The sequence below is a fragment of the Sturnira hondurensis genome, unplaced genomic scaffold (assembly GCF_014824575.4).
Source record: "Sturnira hondurensis isolate 20B ecotype Veracruz unplaced genomic scaffold, ASM1482457v3 Scaffold0003213, whole genome shotgun sequence".
Lineage (NCBI taxonomy): Eukaryota > Metazoa > Chordata > Mammalia > Chiroptera > Phyllostomidae > Sturnira > Sturnira hondurensis.
The window spans coordinates 979,906-995,352 of NW_028075844.1; the positions used below are offsets into that span (position 1 = coordinate 979,906).

Genomic DNA, 15,447 nt, shown 5'->3' on the forward strand with positions numbered 1-15,447 from the left:
GAGAGGGGAGCGACTTGCCCAAGGTCACACATCTAAGTGGCCTTGCACCCAGGCCTCCAGTGCCAGAGGCTTCAGGCAGGTCCTGCGTCTCGGGGAAATGCCATAAAAATGCCCCCAGAGTTATACGGCCCTTCCATATGCTTGCTGTGTGACCTTGGGCAAGTGACTTCACAACCCGGGCCTCAGTGTTCACAGTCTGTGAAATGGCAGAGTGGGTTATTGCCACAACCAAAAGAGGTAATGTATGCAGAGGGCCCGAACGTGCAGCAGACACTTAAGTGCTTGGTCCCTGGAGACCATTTTTAGCTGTTATTGAGCCAACCATCTTTTGCCTCGTGCTTTTTCTGGGGGGATTGCAAAAGCAACCCCAGCCCTCATCACTGAAGGCAGAGCAGTCCCGAGTCTTTTCAAGGCATCTTCTGGCCAGCACTTCCCAGGCAGAAGCAGCAACCTCGTTTCCATAACAACACTTTGTACACTCTTTAGCGGGCCCAGTAGAGATTCTCCACCTAGCAGCCCAACAACTTATGAGTTGAAACAGACATTGGTTTTTATTAAGTGACGTCCTCTTAGTCTCCTTTCAATCACCAGTATGGCGTCCCGTTGATGTTTTAAAGTTGCGTCGGAGTGGTTCAGTTAGTGACGTACACAACAGGCCAGCACGTCTCAAAGTTGGGTGTGTGCCTGGTCCCCGGGGATCTTGCTAAAGCACAGATCCTCATTCTGTACGTTTCAAGTGCAACCGGGAAGTCTGCATCTCCAAAGAGCTCCCAGGCAAGGCCCGTGCTGGTCTGGGCACCATACTTGAACTACAGAGACTCCATAGAGGGCAGAGTGGTGTGATCCTGAGGCAGGCAACTGCGCAAGTCCCCAGGAGTGCCACAGGTACACACGCCAGGTGACTTGGGGTGATGCAGACAATTTACATGGCACAAGAGCATTGCCATCAATGTGTCAATGTTCCAAAACGGGGACCTCAGGGCCAGTGTCTGTGGTCGGCTGCCTCAAGGTGAAGTTCCTTATGAAATAGAGTCTAGTCTTCCATACTGGATCCAATAGCTGTGCTCAGGGAAAATGTGATGTGTCTTTAAATCACGCAGAACTCTTTCTGCTCACACAGAAAACAGACTTAGGTTAAAACTGAAGGCACGGATCACTGCAGGCAGGTCCTTCACCTGTGCGAGGGACATGCAAACACTGTGAGAGAGAGAGGCTCGTTCCTCCCCAGGTGGGACTGCCCTGCGTGTGCTGAGGTATCTGTGGCCGGCTTCCCAGCTCCCAAATACCCACAGTGCCTGCCTCCCTAGTTTTGATACCATTATGTCTCCACACGTCTCCACAGCAGCCCCCTGAAAACCACTGTTCCGAGGCATTCCTGCTCTAGGGTTTTATCTCACAGGCTTATTCATTCATTTCTTCAATGTTTACTAAGTGCCTGCTATAGTTGAAGCCAGGGCTGTGAATCCAGTCAAGTAATTGCAGGCACTGGGCATGCTGGGGATGGGCTTCTGAAAAGAACGGTTGGAGAAGTAAAGTGTTCTAAGAAAGTATGTATGAAGGAGCAGAAGGAGGCCAGTTTGCAGTGTGGAGGGTGAGGAGAGACAAAGAAACGGAAGGGGCAGGGATGGGTCAGTCATCAGGGCCTGGACTCCTCGGGGCAAGGGGAGGCCGCCGAAGTAAGTTTAGGTAGAAAAAAGTATTTAGCACGGGACTGCGCAGGACCCGTGCATCGCTGAGGCTGTTATTTTCACTGCTGATGATATTGCTATAACTATCATCCTTGGTATTGTATCTGCTCCCATTGTTGAAGGAGGCAGAATGACAAGGACAGAGTGACACTGCAGCCTGGCGGCACAAGGCCAGGACTCTGGAGCCGGAGGTCACTCTCCTCCCTCATCCCTTGCTGGCTGTGTGACTTGCAGGACGTCACCTCCCCTCTCAGGGCCTCTGTTTCCTCATCTACAAAGTAGGGATAAGTACGGCACTCACCTCCATGGGCAGGCGTAAGGTTCAAACGCGAGTTAGTACGTGTAAATGCGCTAAATACCACCTTGCTCACAGTGCATGTCCAGTGATGTTCCCTATTATCAGGATGAATATTATTATTATTAAGCACTCAGTAGATGTTAACTGCACTTAGGAGTAGTAGTGAACAATGAAAATATTAGCTATTACTATTATTAAGACTAACAGACATTAAAAACAACTTTAGATCCATAGTCTTTAGATTGTTCGCTCAAACTCCTCTCTACAGATGGGGATGCTGAGGCCCAGAGAGGAAAAGGGACTTCCCTAAGGGCAGCCAGCTACCTGCCGAAGTGTGACGAGCCAGCTTCCTCCAATCCCACAGCTGCCCTCCCGTCCCCTCTCCTGCCCAGGGGAAGGCAGCACCTCCCACTTCCACACTCAGAGGCCCAGCTGGCAGGCTCCTGTCCAGAACCAGAAGGGCGCTGCTCGCTCCCTTACCGGTCGACGTGTCAGGCGCCCTGGCCTGCAGAAACTCGGCTCATTTGGCTGATGAAAAGGTTCCGATACTCTTTAGGAAAAACTTCATGAAGATCTAGGCACTTTTAGGGGGGAAAAATTCAAGATTGAGCCATTTGTCTGCTTTAAGAAAAATAGGAATGACAAAGTTAAAACGTTATTCAAGAATATAATGCCGTGAAAAGACTTCCCAGTTCTGTGTGGCAGCGAAGCCGGTGGCCCTCCTGGGACCTGTGCCCCCTGCACCCTCCTCTCGCCATCCCTCAGGCCCTTTCCCAGACGCACACTGTGCTTTTCATTCCCCAGAGTGTGGATAAGTACGTGATTGTTTTCTTTCTGTGCCTTCTGCCTCCCCCCACTTGTACTTCACTTCCTCTCCGGGTGCCCCAGCTCCAGGGTAACCAGAGTGACTTCCAGGAAAAACCGGGGCACTGTGCCCACCCCCACCCACCCACAGCAGCCAGGCAATGGGAGGATTCTGCTAGGTTGACTGAGCTCAGGGACTCTGCCAAGACCTGCCACCTCCCACCCCCAAAATTAACATCTCGGCTCCTGGCATCTCAGTCCCACCTGCTCTCACGGCCCCCACTGCCCCAAAGGAGTGAGAAGGGAGTTACTAGACTTCTGAGCCTCAGTTTGTCCTGCATGGGGACGTAGGGGGGCGCTTTAGCGTTTAACACCATGAATCTCACAGCACCTCTACAGGGCCTTAGCCAGTCCCTTCAGCAACCCCATTCCATGCACACCAAGTTACCTATCACCCCCATTTTCTATACTGGGTAGCATTTTACCTTAAAATGTCTAGGCCCAGAGTCCAGCTCAGCCCTTTACCAGCTGGATAATACTGGGTAAATGCCTTTGCCTCTCTGAGCCTCAGTTTCCTCATCTCTAAAATGGGCCTGATCTTAACACCACCTCCAGTGGTGGTTGTCGTGGGGATTAAATAAGGAAATGCATGCAGGTCCTTAGAACAGAGGGGCTGCGAGGAAGCAAGACCCGCCCTGGGTCTGGCACCTGAGCACACCCCAGGCAGGCTGCCCACAGCCCTCAGCAGAGGGACGCTGATGTGGCCGCTGGTGGGGGGATGCAGTGCAGGACAGGCGTTATGCAACCAGCTGCCTATTCGGGGCAGATGAAGGCAAACCCCCAAGAGGGGAGGGGGAGGGGGCCTGACTTCAGAGTCCTCTGCCCCTTTTAGGTTCTCCTTGGAAACATTTGGAAATGAAACCTCGGGGAGATTGATATTAGGCCGCTGCCGGCTGAGCTTGTTAAAAACTCCACGGCACACAGAGCCAACGGAGGAAGCAGAAACAAGACAAAGCAAAGGCCCGCAGGCCCCTTTCCGTCAGAACAAGGAGCTCCTGGCCCCACGCGTAGGCTGTGTGCTCGCTTAGTCCAGCCTCTCTGGATGGTGGCCACAGGGCTTAGATTCTCTTTGAAAGGATAACTTAACTCTCAGCCTGCTTTCTAATGGGGATATCTATTTTTAAAGATAGAGGAATGAGGGAATATTCCCAGCCAGATCTTCATTTGATGGACACCATCTACAAAGCACCTGCAGTGGGTTAGAATTAGGAGCCCATGTGTGGGTCCAAGCACATCCATCTAATCCGGGCCGTGAGCGGACACCCACCGGCACGCTGGCGCAGATCAGCATCCCGTGGCTGAGAGACGGCATTCCAGGCCCCGCCCCCTTCTTCTGGGGCCTCTGCTGTCTGTGTCTTGCCCTCCTTTCCTCTTCTCAGGACCCTTGTCATTGGATTTAGCCGCCCCCCGCCACCCCAGGACCAATTCATCCCTTGATTCTAACTTAATTCCATCTGCAAAGACCTTTTTTCCAAGTCAGGTCACATTCACAGGTTCCAGATAGATGTCACTGTTTGAGGGGTGGCCACTCAGCCCACCGCGTCCAGCCTCACATCTATCCCATGAGTGAAATCCATTCTCCCCCTCCCAGTATCTTAAAAAGTCTCATTTTTTCCCTCCATCTGTGAACCTGGAAACCAGAAAACAAGTGTTCTGCTTCCAGAATATGTTCAGGTAGGCACAAGATAGACATTCTTGGTCCAAAAAGGAAAAATTGGAAGGAACAAAGGATCACTGGTCTCAAGGGAATTCGAAAGCCATCAGGGCAAACTCCCTTGTGTGCCCGGGAGTAGCCCCAGCCCTCAGCTCACTCACACATGCGATCCTCAGCGTGACTCAGTAAATTTCCCAAGCCCGGGTTACAGGTGAGAAACACGCTAACTCACCATGGTTATGGTGCAAGTCTGCCCCAGGATCTTCGTTCTCATCTCCAAGTCACAGGGAAGGCTCTCCTGCCATTATTCTCAATTTAAATGCGAGGAGCCTGGGCTCAGAGAGGGTACTGCGACCTCAGAGGGTGACATAGCTGCTACATGGCACGGACTTCATCCAGGTGTCAACTCGTGACCTGCTCACGTGCCAGAGAAGCGAGAAATTCTCCTGGGCCTGCCCTCTTCCTGTGCAGCCTCAGAAAAACAAATTTGAAAATCAGATATCTGGTCTGTCTTCTGCTCACTCACCACCACCATGGCGTTTTGCAAGTTAAAATACAAAAACAAAACAAGGATGATGGTGCTGGTGGCTGAGCCCGTGGGAGGCCCTCCAGGGAGGCCGGCTTTTTTTATTTTTAAGTATCAGATGCATTTAGGCTTCCGGGTTGGGCCTGGGAACAGAGCCTGTGCCGTCCAGGGGCTTCAGCTCCTGCAGCTGCATCTCACTGGGCACTGAATGAATGGATGGGTGCAACCTCAATGCTGTCCGGCCTCTGCTCGCTCTGGTCTCTTGAGTGAGTGTCTGTGATGGTGACAGCCTGACAGAACCATTTTCTAGTATGATGGCTTCTCCGGGCCTCAGTCTCCTCAACTGTATAATGGGAGCAGCGTGATCCCAGCCGGATAAGATTGTTCAAGAAGCTGCCCTGGCTAGTATAGCTCAGTGGATTGAGCACGGGCCTGCGAACTACACGATCGCAGTTCGATTCCCAGTCAGGGCACATGCCTGGGTTGCGGGCCAGTTCCCGGTTTCTGGGGATGTACAAGGGGCAACCATACATTGATATTTATCTCCCTCTCTCCTTCCCTTCCCCTCTAAAGATAAAGAAATAAAATATTTTTTAAAAAAAGAAGCTGAGGAGTTGGGATAGAACCGAGGTTGGCCCACACTCTTGGCCATTATAGTGAATGCTGAGGATCCCCACACCCACCAGCTGCAGGCCAAGCCTTCTGGGGGAGCTCAAACTGCCTGGTAAGCCCTGGCCAGGTGGCTCAGTTAGCTGGAGCATTACCCCATACACCAGAAGTTTGCGGGTTCAATTCCTGGTCAGAGCACATACCTAGGATTCGGGTTTGATCCTCAGTCTGGGAGGCAGCCAATCGATGTATCTCTCTTATCTCTCTCCTCTCTCCTTCTCTCCCCCTCCCTTCCTCTCTCTAGTAATAAGTGTATCTTCCGGTGAAGATTAAAAAACCCTGCTTTGCGAGAGAGGTGCAGGGTCAGGTCGGGGTTAGCTGGAGGGGGTTGGATGGAGGGAGTTAGCTGGAGGTGTGTTGTCTGAGCTCCCAGCTGGCTGTGTGGAGTTGGGCAAGGCCCTTCCTGCCTTTGGGCTTTGCTTTCCTCACCTGTAAGATGGAAAGAACAATACTACCTGCTTCCCAAGGCTATTCTGAGGATTGGATGAACTGATAATGTGTAAAATCTGGTCCACAGCAAGGACTCAGTAAGTGTGAGCTGTGAGGAGGGCGAATACGGGGAGGGCACAGGCTGCAAAATCAAGGGAGCCTGTAAGAAGAGCCTGAGGGAGAAGTCTTAGACTGCAGAGCCCACTGGAGAGGGGCGTCACTGAGATTAGACAACAGAGGCCCCTTTTGCCAGGACCAGCGGAGGCAAGCAGATCGCTCAGCAGCCAAGCCCTCGGGGAGGTGGCTGGGGAGCCGGGTGCACCTGGATCCGTGCGTAGGGGAGCAGAGCACCCGGTGGGCCCCAGACCCCAGCCACACTCACCAGGGCCACGGCTCCTAGGGCTCTTGGCTGAGCTGGGCGTGAGTGTGCAGATGAAAGGAGGCACGGACTGAGGGGAGGCCTGGACCTGGGGGACTTCCGGGCCTCAGTGTCCTCGTTTGAGAAATGGGGATATTTATCATTAGACAGGAAGTGGCCAGGCCTTTTCCCGGCACTCGGCTCATCCCCTGACTGCCCACCTGCAGCTGCGCCGGCCTCCTGAAACTCAGCCAGCTTGGCCCCACCTCCGGGCCTTTGCACTGGCACTTCCCTCTGCCTCCAATGCTTTGCCCACCCCATTTGGAGCCGAGTGAGAAATTATCTTGTTCGTTTACTAGGGTTGTTATCTTGGGTTGAGAGCTTAACCTTTCTGAGCTTCAATTTTTCTCGTCTGTAACACAGTGCTAGTAATTGTTCCTCTCAGGGCTGAGGAGGAGGGGCTTATTGCAAGTCAAGTGCTTAGAGCGGAGCCAGGGAGTTTGTGTTGCCAAAGTGTCTGTTACCACTTTTTTGTTATTTTGTAATATGTTTGCGTGAGTGTATTGCCTGCTTCCCCTAAGTGGAATATTGGGAGGAGACATACATATGCACTGCAGGCATTTAAAGGCGTGAGGCAACCCCACCCTGAAAGACGTGGCGTTTCCTTCCCTGGTTGGCGGCTCAGCTGGTTGGAGCTTGTCCCCTACACCAAAGGGTCGTGGGTTTGGTCCCCAATCGGGGCGCCTGTGGGAGGCAACCAATCAGTGTATCTCTCTCCATCCCTCCTCTAAAATCAATGAACATACTGATTTTTGTGTTAGGATTTTTTAAATTGTTTCTCTTAAAAAAGGAGCTGGTGTCCCCCTGTCTGCTTTGGCCACTCCTGGAAACACTGTACCCGGTGCTGGTGGGGAGGGGGGCAGATGGGGACTCGCAGGCAGGTCTGGGAGCCTTGGGTTGGGCAGATGCAGGCTCCAGTGGGGATCGCCTTTGCCCTTCGACTCCTCCTGCCCCAGGAGACAGCCGCTCGGGGAGGAGCCGTCGCACACCGAAGCCTGGGGGGGGGTTGGTACGGGATTGGGCGCCCACATGGGTCTGAGAGTCTCAGTGCCAGGCACTAGGGAACTTCGGGACATGGCCCCTCGATGTCCAAGCCGCACCCTTGAATGAGGGCGTCTTAGGCAGGGTCCAGACATGTTCCCTCTGTTATTCTAACTCAATTGTGGGTTCTTTCCCATTGGCCTGCCTTCCGCAGAGACGCCCAGGGCTCCGGGGTCCCCGTGTCTGGTCCCAACCTGTCGACCACCCGGCCCATCCAGCAGGACCTGGGCCGCCAAGACCCGCCGCTGGCCGAGGACATCGACAACATGAAGAACAACAAGCTGGCCACCGCAGAGTCGGCCAGTCCCCACGACAGCCTCGGCCACGCTGGCCTGCCCCAGAGCCCAGCCAAGATGGGGAACAGCACCAACCCCGGCCCCACTGCGGCCCCATCCGCCACGGCCACCAATCCCCAGAACACCGCCAGTCGCCGGGTGCCCAACAACCCGGGGAACCCATCCAACCCCGGCCCCTCCAAGACCCCAGACAACAGCCTTATCGTCACCAACCCCAGCAGCACCCAGGTCAACTCAGCTAAGACTGCCAGGAAGCCCGACCACACTGCGGTGGACATCCCCCCCGCCTGTCCACCCCCTATCAACCACACTGTAGTCCAAGGTGAGACCCCCGCTACCTGGGCTCAGTCCCTGGAGGCTCAGCTGGGTGGCCGTGGACAATGACCCCGCCTCTCTGGCCCCAGTTTCTTTGTCTGGAAAATGGGCATCGATGTAGTTTCTGCCCCACAGGTCTGCTGGGAGCATTAAATGAGGTACTGTGCACACCGTGGCTGGCCCGTACACACTCAACAGGGTCAGCGATAGTTCCCCCGTCCAGGGTCCCCGCAGGAGACCCAGAGGTCACTGTATCTGAGGAGCCATGGATCCTTCTGATGAAAATGCGGGGGAGGCAGATGGTTCTCTAAGCCAGCATCGTGCACGAGAAATGCACCACGTGCCACGCGTGTGGCCATATTACAGGACAGAATGACAGGAAGGAGGAAGGGACAGACAGGGAAGGAAGGGAGGGAATGTGGGAAAGGAATGAATGAAAAATAATAAAGAAATGGGTAAAATAAACTAGCAATACATTATATTTATTCCAAAATGTTATTTATATCTAAAATGTTACCAGTTCAACATGTAATCAATATTTTAAAAATCAACAATGAGCTATTTGACATTCTTTCTGTCAGGCTCAGACTTCAGTAGCTGTGTGCGTTTTGTGCTCGCAGCCTGTGGCCGTGGGGACTGGCCGTGGCTCCCTGTCGCACAGCGTAGGCCCAGGCCCCTCACTCCGTGCCGCACCTGAGCGCGGGCCCAGAGAAGCACCAGGGTTTGAAGGAGACCCAGGGAGCTCGTTAAGTGCTAGCTGAGGTGGCAATAGCCCGGTGCCTCTCGTGTCACTCCCATGCTAGGGATTTCTGTGCGTTTGCCTCCTAAATGCTTGGCACAGTCCACAGTGTGGATCTTGTCATTGTTCCCATTTTACAGGTGGAAACACTGAGGCTCAGAGAGGCTTGGCCTGCCCATGGACACATAGCGAAGGAAAGCTGCAGAATCTGTGCTGGGAGGGTGGCAGCTCCTCACCTTGGGCAGGGCAGGGGGTCAATGGGGCAGACCCTGCAGTCTGACGGTGGGCAGACTCAGTATCCCCGCCTGAGAGGCGGGCTTATGGGGACTCATTCTGCCTGCTTCCAAGTGACAACATGAAGATCATCATAAGATGGGGGCAGGTCTGGGTTACATCCTGCGAGGGTCCCACCAGACTCAAAGCGGTAGCGTAGCTAGAACTGGCGCTCTGGGGCCAGGCTGCCCGTGTTCGAGTCTCAGCTCTGCTGCCCCCGCCCCCCGCTGTGTGACCTTAGGCAAGTCACGTCCCCTCTCTGTGCCTTGGTTTTCTTGTGGGTAGAATGGGGATCAAAAAGTGCCAACCTCATAGGGTGATGTGAGGATTCAACAGCACAACAGGGTGCCTGGCACACAGTACGCACTTCATCGGTGTCACTTGCTTCGTGTCTGCTCTGGGGAGTGAACAGGAGCCCAGAGGCTTGTGGGAAACTGTGGCGGGAGCCCTGTGTTGGTTCTTGTCCCCACAGTGAACAAAAACGCCAACCCAGACCCACTGCCAAAAAAGGAGGAAGAGAAGAAGGAGGAGGAAGATGACCCCGGGGAAGACGGCCCCAAGCCCATGCCCCCCTACAGTTCCATGTTTATCCTCTCCACAACCAACCCGTGAGTATGACCCCAGGTGGGGCAGAGGGCGATGGGGGCGAGCGACCTCCAAGACCACTCTTAGCCCATAAGGGACCAATGAGCAAATTTTTTTGATGATTAACCCTTTTCTTGAGTAACATAAGATAGAAATGCCACAAAGCACTGATTTTGCTGGCAAAGACCCTTTCCTGCCATCAGCTGGAAAACCGTTGTCAGGAACACCCAAACCGGCGGTGTCTGTCCCGGGAGAAGCGCCCCTTGGCCAGGGCCGCCCGGGCACCCGAGCCGCGCTCCCAACCTCCACTCACGAGACTCTGGATTCGGGCCAGGTGTGCTCTGAGGCCCACGGCCCACTGCCTCGGGCATCCTCAAGGGGGACAGATTATTTGGGAGAGAAGTTCATCGCGTGTACGTCAGGGCGGCTCAGCATCCTTTATGGTTGCATTCTTCCCAAGGGCTTTTCTTGAATCTCTGGCCCCTCAAAATGCTTCTCAACAAAGAGGAGTCATGTCAAATAACCGAAGTTGGGGTGGGGTTGGGGGCCACTGCTTTCTCTAACCTGCCTCTCCAGGACTCACCCTCTGAGTGTACTGTTTTATTTGTTATTCTGTTGGCATTACCTGTCTTACTGGAGAAACACAATGCTTACACGACCACTACTTTGTGCCTGGCATGGTTCTGATGCTTTACACAATTTTTAAAAATTCTCTTAATAATCCTACGGGATTGGTACTGTGCTTAGTCCCACTTGGCAGGTAAAGAAACTGAGGCCCAGAGAGGTGACTTCACCTGCCCAGAGTCACACAGCCAGCAAGTGGGGGAGCCCAGAGACAGCCTGACTCCCACGCCCCTGTTCTTAATCACCCCTTCCTGCTGCCTGTGACCTACTGGTTACTCCCGGCTGTACTTAGAAAGCGTTCCACTTAAGCGTCTCCCACTGCCTATCGAAGGCTCTGATAAGGCTTGCGATTTGTAATTTAAGTAACGCACTTTCTGGAGCCCGCCCCCGTCACTCTGGTTTCCAGGTTCCGGTGAGCAAGGCCCTGTTGTCACAGCCACTTCAGGACCAGAGCACAGAGTGGATGAGCGAGCTGCCTGGGGTGCCTCAGCTCATCTTTCTTTTAACGAAATCCCCTCCACCCCGAGTTTCCCAGTTTGGTCTGACCGGCCGTCAGACATTTTACGCATGAAAAATCTTTTCATCCCTACAGCATCGGGGCAGTGTCTCTGCAATCCAGCCTGGGAACCAGCCGTTCTGAGAGAGCTGTCCGCGAGTGATACGGACTTAGACAGGACGTGGGAATATTTCCCTAGCTGAGGGCCTCCCTGCCTCCTTGTGAAGCCCCAGGTGTAGGAGGTTGGTAGTTCGCTGGGTGCGAGACTTCGGGAGTGAGAGATCTCAGGTAGCGGTAGATGTCACAAGGGGCAACCGAGGACAGGGCTTGCGAGCCCGAGGTCTGAGTGGACCTCTGCACTCCCGTCTGCCCCCAACAGCCTTCGCCGCCTGTGCCATTACATTCTGAACCTGCGCTACTTTGAGATGTGCATCCTCATGGTCATCGCCATGAGCAGCATCGCCCTGGCCGCCGAGGACCCCGTGCAGCCCAACGCACCGCGGAACAACGTGAGTCGGCCCCGCCTCCCCGCCCCGGCGCCTTGTCTCAGGCTCCGCTCTCCTGCACCCACAAGCTGGTAGCCAGGGTGGAAGGGATGCCGGTCATGAGGGGAGGCTCCGATCCTCCAGGGGTGCTCCTTGAGGAGGCGGTGGCTCTGTGCACCTGGAGAACAGCAGCAGCCCAGCGTGGCGAGTTGCTAGGGTCGCTGGCGGGGGCAGTGAGGTTGACGGGATGTGGGGTCATGCTCTCCCTGTGCAGCCTAAACGTTTAGCTTTTTGGAGCGCTAAAAAGCTCTCCCCTCCAGGGTCCGGGTCTCAGCCCCTGTGAATTGAGTGCTTGCTGTGTTGCAGGCGCCGCCCTGGGGCGTAGGGTACCTGCATCATCGGATAGTTGGGGAAACTGAGACTGGGGGGGTCGGGTGACTGGGGTAGGGTCACGCGGCCGGATTCCCATCCGACCTCCCCCGGAGCGCCCAGTGCGCTTTCAGTCATCCCCATTCATCGAGCACCCACTCTGCGTCTGGACCCCCGGAAGCCTGACGAGCAGAAATGAGTGTGTGCCAGGGATGGAGAGGGGAAACTGAGGCACTAGCAGGCGAGGGCATGGCAGAGGCTGGGCTGCCACCTTTCCCAGCCCCCGTCCTTTGTGCTCCCCCTGCCCAGTGCCCCAAGGCGCATTTTCCACTGGGAGTGAGGCCCTGCCACCCTTGCTGAGTAGGTTAGGAGCCTGGCGACGCTGGAGGCCCCATAAATCAGTGCCTCCCGTGGGCGGCTTACCCTGTACTCTCCCTTCCTGTGCAGGCCTGGCCGGTGTCCTGGGGACCCTACAGCTGGCCAGCCAGGGGTGGCGGAGGGGTGGGGGAAGCAAAATGGAAGGAAATAAATAAAACGCGGCTTCCGGAGGAAACCAGCTCCAGGGCAGGGCTGAGGCTGCTCTCAGTTACCTGCCCAGTTCCCCTGGACCTCAGGATCCAGGCCCGCGGAGGGGCACTTTCAAGAGGACTCAGCCAAGTCTCTCCTCTAGGAGACCAGAGAAGGTTCTGTCTCCTGCAAGGAGAGGATGGGTGTGGGGAGCAGGGAAGCGCACACGGCAGCTCCCAGGGCTTTAGGAACCCAGACAGGGCTCCGAGCAGCCCCCACGAGGTGTTTTGCAAAGCCTCTGCTCCGGCTCCAACTCACAGTTGACACTTCTCCCCTCAAAGCCCTCTCCCCTTATCAACAGCACGATGACCCCATAGTCTGATGCTCAGGGACCCGGCCAGAGTTTTTGTCTGTTAACCAGAGTAGAGGGGGCCTCAGAAAAGTGCCCAGAACGTGTGTGATCCATTTGTCAAGGATTTTAAAGTGCACACACCCGTACAACCACCACTGGAGCAGGAGGTCACACAGAACCACCCCTAACCTCTGGCACCAACTCGATCACCCCTCTTCTTCCCTCTGGAGAGGGGTTCACAGTCAGAGACAACATCTGGAGCCATGTTTGATTGTGGTGACCTGGGCCAGGTGGGAGGGCCTGTGGGACGCTGCTCATTGTCCCACAGTGCCCAGGGCAGCTCCCTGCAGCGAGGGAGCCAACCCCAAAGGGCGACAGTGACAAGCCTAAAAAACCCTGCTCTAGAGGAAACCACAAGGCTGCTTCTGAAAGGAGCATTTCTTAGCTTCCCTGGTTTTCCCACCTGCACCTGCATCCTTAAACACTAGGTTTTATTTGTGCCCATTTCTTGCACTAAACACTAATGCTTCTGTCCCCCAGCACTGTGGCCGCTGTCAGCTGAGCATGTGTGGCTGTGGGTAGTGGCGGCCCTGCTCTTCCATTGCCATTGATATTCCCCTGTGAGGCAGGATTCGTTCATCCATCTCCTGTTGATGAGCGTTTGGAGCGTCTCTACCTTCGAATGCCATCAGCACCCCCCCCCACTCCCCCCGCCCCCGTGTCTCTGGGCCACCTGGGCAGACTTCCCCAGGGTAAACCCAGAAATGGAGTGTTGAGGTCTTCTCCTGCTCCCCAGTCTTGTCAGCTCTGAATGCTGGCGGCTCTTTCATTTGGCTGACCTGGTGGGTGTGGAATGGAATCTCATGCGGACTTTGATTTATGTTACCCCTGTGATAAACGAGGTTGAGAAACTTGGGGTTAGACCGAGCCACAAAAAAATTTGCCGTTTATATCGCCAAAAGGGTATAAGAAGGAGATATGTTGGAGTCTGATTGACTGGACTCTTGGTTTCTTCTTACCCAACTTCCTCAGCTCTCCAGAATTTGATTCACCTTTCCACCTGGCCCACCCATCCCCCACTCCTTTCCTTCCTCCTTTCCTCCCTTCTAGTCACTGCTTTGTTTAGTGGTTCTTTAATGAGCAACTACTATTCGCCAGGCACAGAGTAAACATCAGGATTGACAGCGTATGAGATGGCCCCTGCCTCCCCCGAACTCGCAGAGCACCAGGCCTTTGGCCGTGCCGCCCGCTGTGCCCCGCCCGCCTGAAATGCCCTCCCATCTCCGGTCTCCTCTGCCTCCCCAGGTCCTCCCAGCCCCTCGCGCCTGCTCCACAGGGTCAGTCCCCGGCCACGCTGGCCCCCGATGTCCCTTCACGCACCACACATGATTGGAATATGAGTTGTGACCACACAGATCACAGAGGCCAGCTCCTGCAGGACCCAGTACATCTCCCGCTATTCATGCATTTCTTCAGAAAACACTTCCTGAGCACATGCTATATGCCTGGCCCCGTACTAGGAGCAGGAGGTACCACAGGGACAGACAAACATCCCTGCTCTCAAGGGGCTGACATAGGGGTGGGGAAGATAGACAATGAGATTATTAATAACTGTAGCAAGGAGTTTGTCGGGAAACAGTAAGTGGGAGGAGACGGTGGAAGAGAGACTAGGTAAAGAAGATTGCAAGTGCCAGGAAGTGGCATTTTAAACAGGCGGTCAGAGGGGCCTCACTGAGGAAGTGACATTTGAACCAAGCTACAACGGAGGAGGGAGAGGGAGCCTGGTGGGACGTGGAGAAGAGCATTTCGGACAGAGGGAACAGGCTGTGCAAAGGCCCCGAGGCAAGGACATCCAAGATAGCAGGATTTGAGCCAGTGAGGGGGAGAGTGTGAGAAGGTGAGGATAGGGGGATGACCAGGCAGATTGTGCAGGGCTTTGGGGGCCGTGGGAGAACTTTGCTTTCTACCTGGAGTGAGGTGGGAGCCACAGAGGATTCTGAACAGAGGTCTCTGACCTGACTCGGGGTGCTCGGTCGCCCTCTGGTGGTGGTGCTCTGTAATTACCAGCCTTTACTTGAACCAGAACCTGGTGGGGTTTCCCACCACCTGTGCTTAACCACGTGCTAGGCACTGCGCCTACCCAATTACATCTTCACAATAGTGTCACACCAGAGACATGTTATGGTGTGGCCTGGAGAGGGCCCGGACTACAGGACATTGTTCGTCCAGGCAGAAACCACCTGGCTTTGGCAAATAAAAAAGGCGCCCTTCTCTTTGGTAAGCAAACCAGTCTAACAGTGATTTTTGTAGGACTTTGCTGCCATCTGCTGGATAGTTTCTTTCACAACATACAAATCTATATTATGAGACAAGGTAGGAGGGGCCCTTGGGCAGAACATGCCCTGCCCAACGGTGCAGGGCAGCTGAGTTGCTTCCTCTGGGTGGAGACTCTTCTCCTTGGGGACTTTGCTGAGGGCCGCACCCCCCAGTGGTCCATCGCTGGGTTCACATGGGTTGTGCTGTAGCAAGCCAATGACCCACTGCCCCCTTGCTCTTATTCCCTGCAGGTGCTGCGATATTTTGACTACGTTTTTACAGGCGTTTTTACCTTTGAGATGGTGATCAAGGTGAGTGCCAGAGGATTCTGCACCCTTAAGAATGGCACCCTGGCACAGGAAGGCATTAGAAATGCTTGGTATGTTTGCAGAGCGGCAAGGAGGCTGGTGTGATCGGAAAGACTGAACAAGGAGGGTGGAGAAAACGAAGGCAGGGAGGTGACAGGGACAGGTCATTCAGGGATTTGGGGGCCACAAGGAAGC

The 15,447-nt window shown here is 54.7% G+C and overlaps 1 protein-coding gene across 2 annotated transcripts in view; it reads left to right on the forward strand.

The window, feature by feature from the left end:
* The window catches only part of CACNA1A (calcium voltage-gated channel subunit alpha1 A), a 205,476-nt gene that overhangs the window by 136,796 nt on the left and 53,233 nt on the right, over positions 1–15,447 (forward strand). For both annotated transcript variants that reach the window (XM_037041840.1, XM_037041841.1), the window contains exons 20-23: positions 7,742–8,205; positions 9,683–9,818; positions 11,295–11,424; positions 15,196–15,255. In XM_037041840.1, coding sequence (XP_036897735.1) covers positions 7,742–8,205; positions 9,683–9,818; positions 11,295–11,424; positions 15,196–15,255 — 790 coding nt within the window. The remainder of the gene's footprint in view (positions 1–7,741; positions 8,206–9,682; positions 9,819–11,294; positions 11,425–15,195; positions 15,256–15,447) is intronic.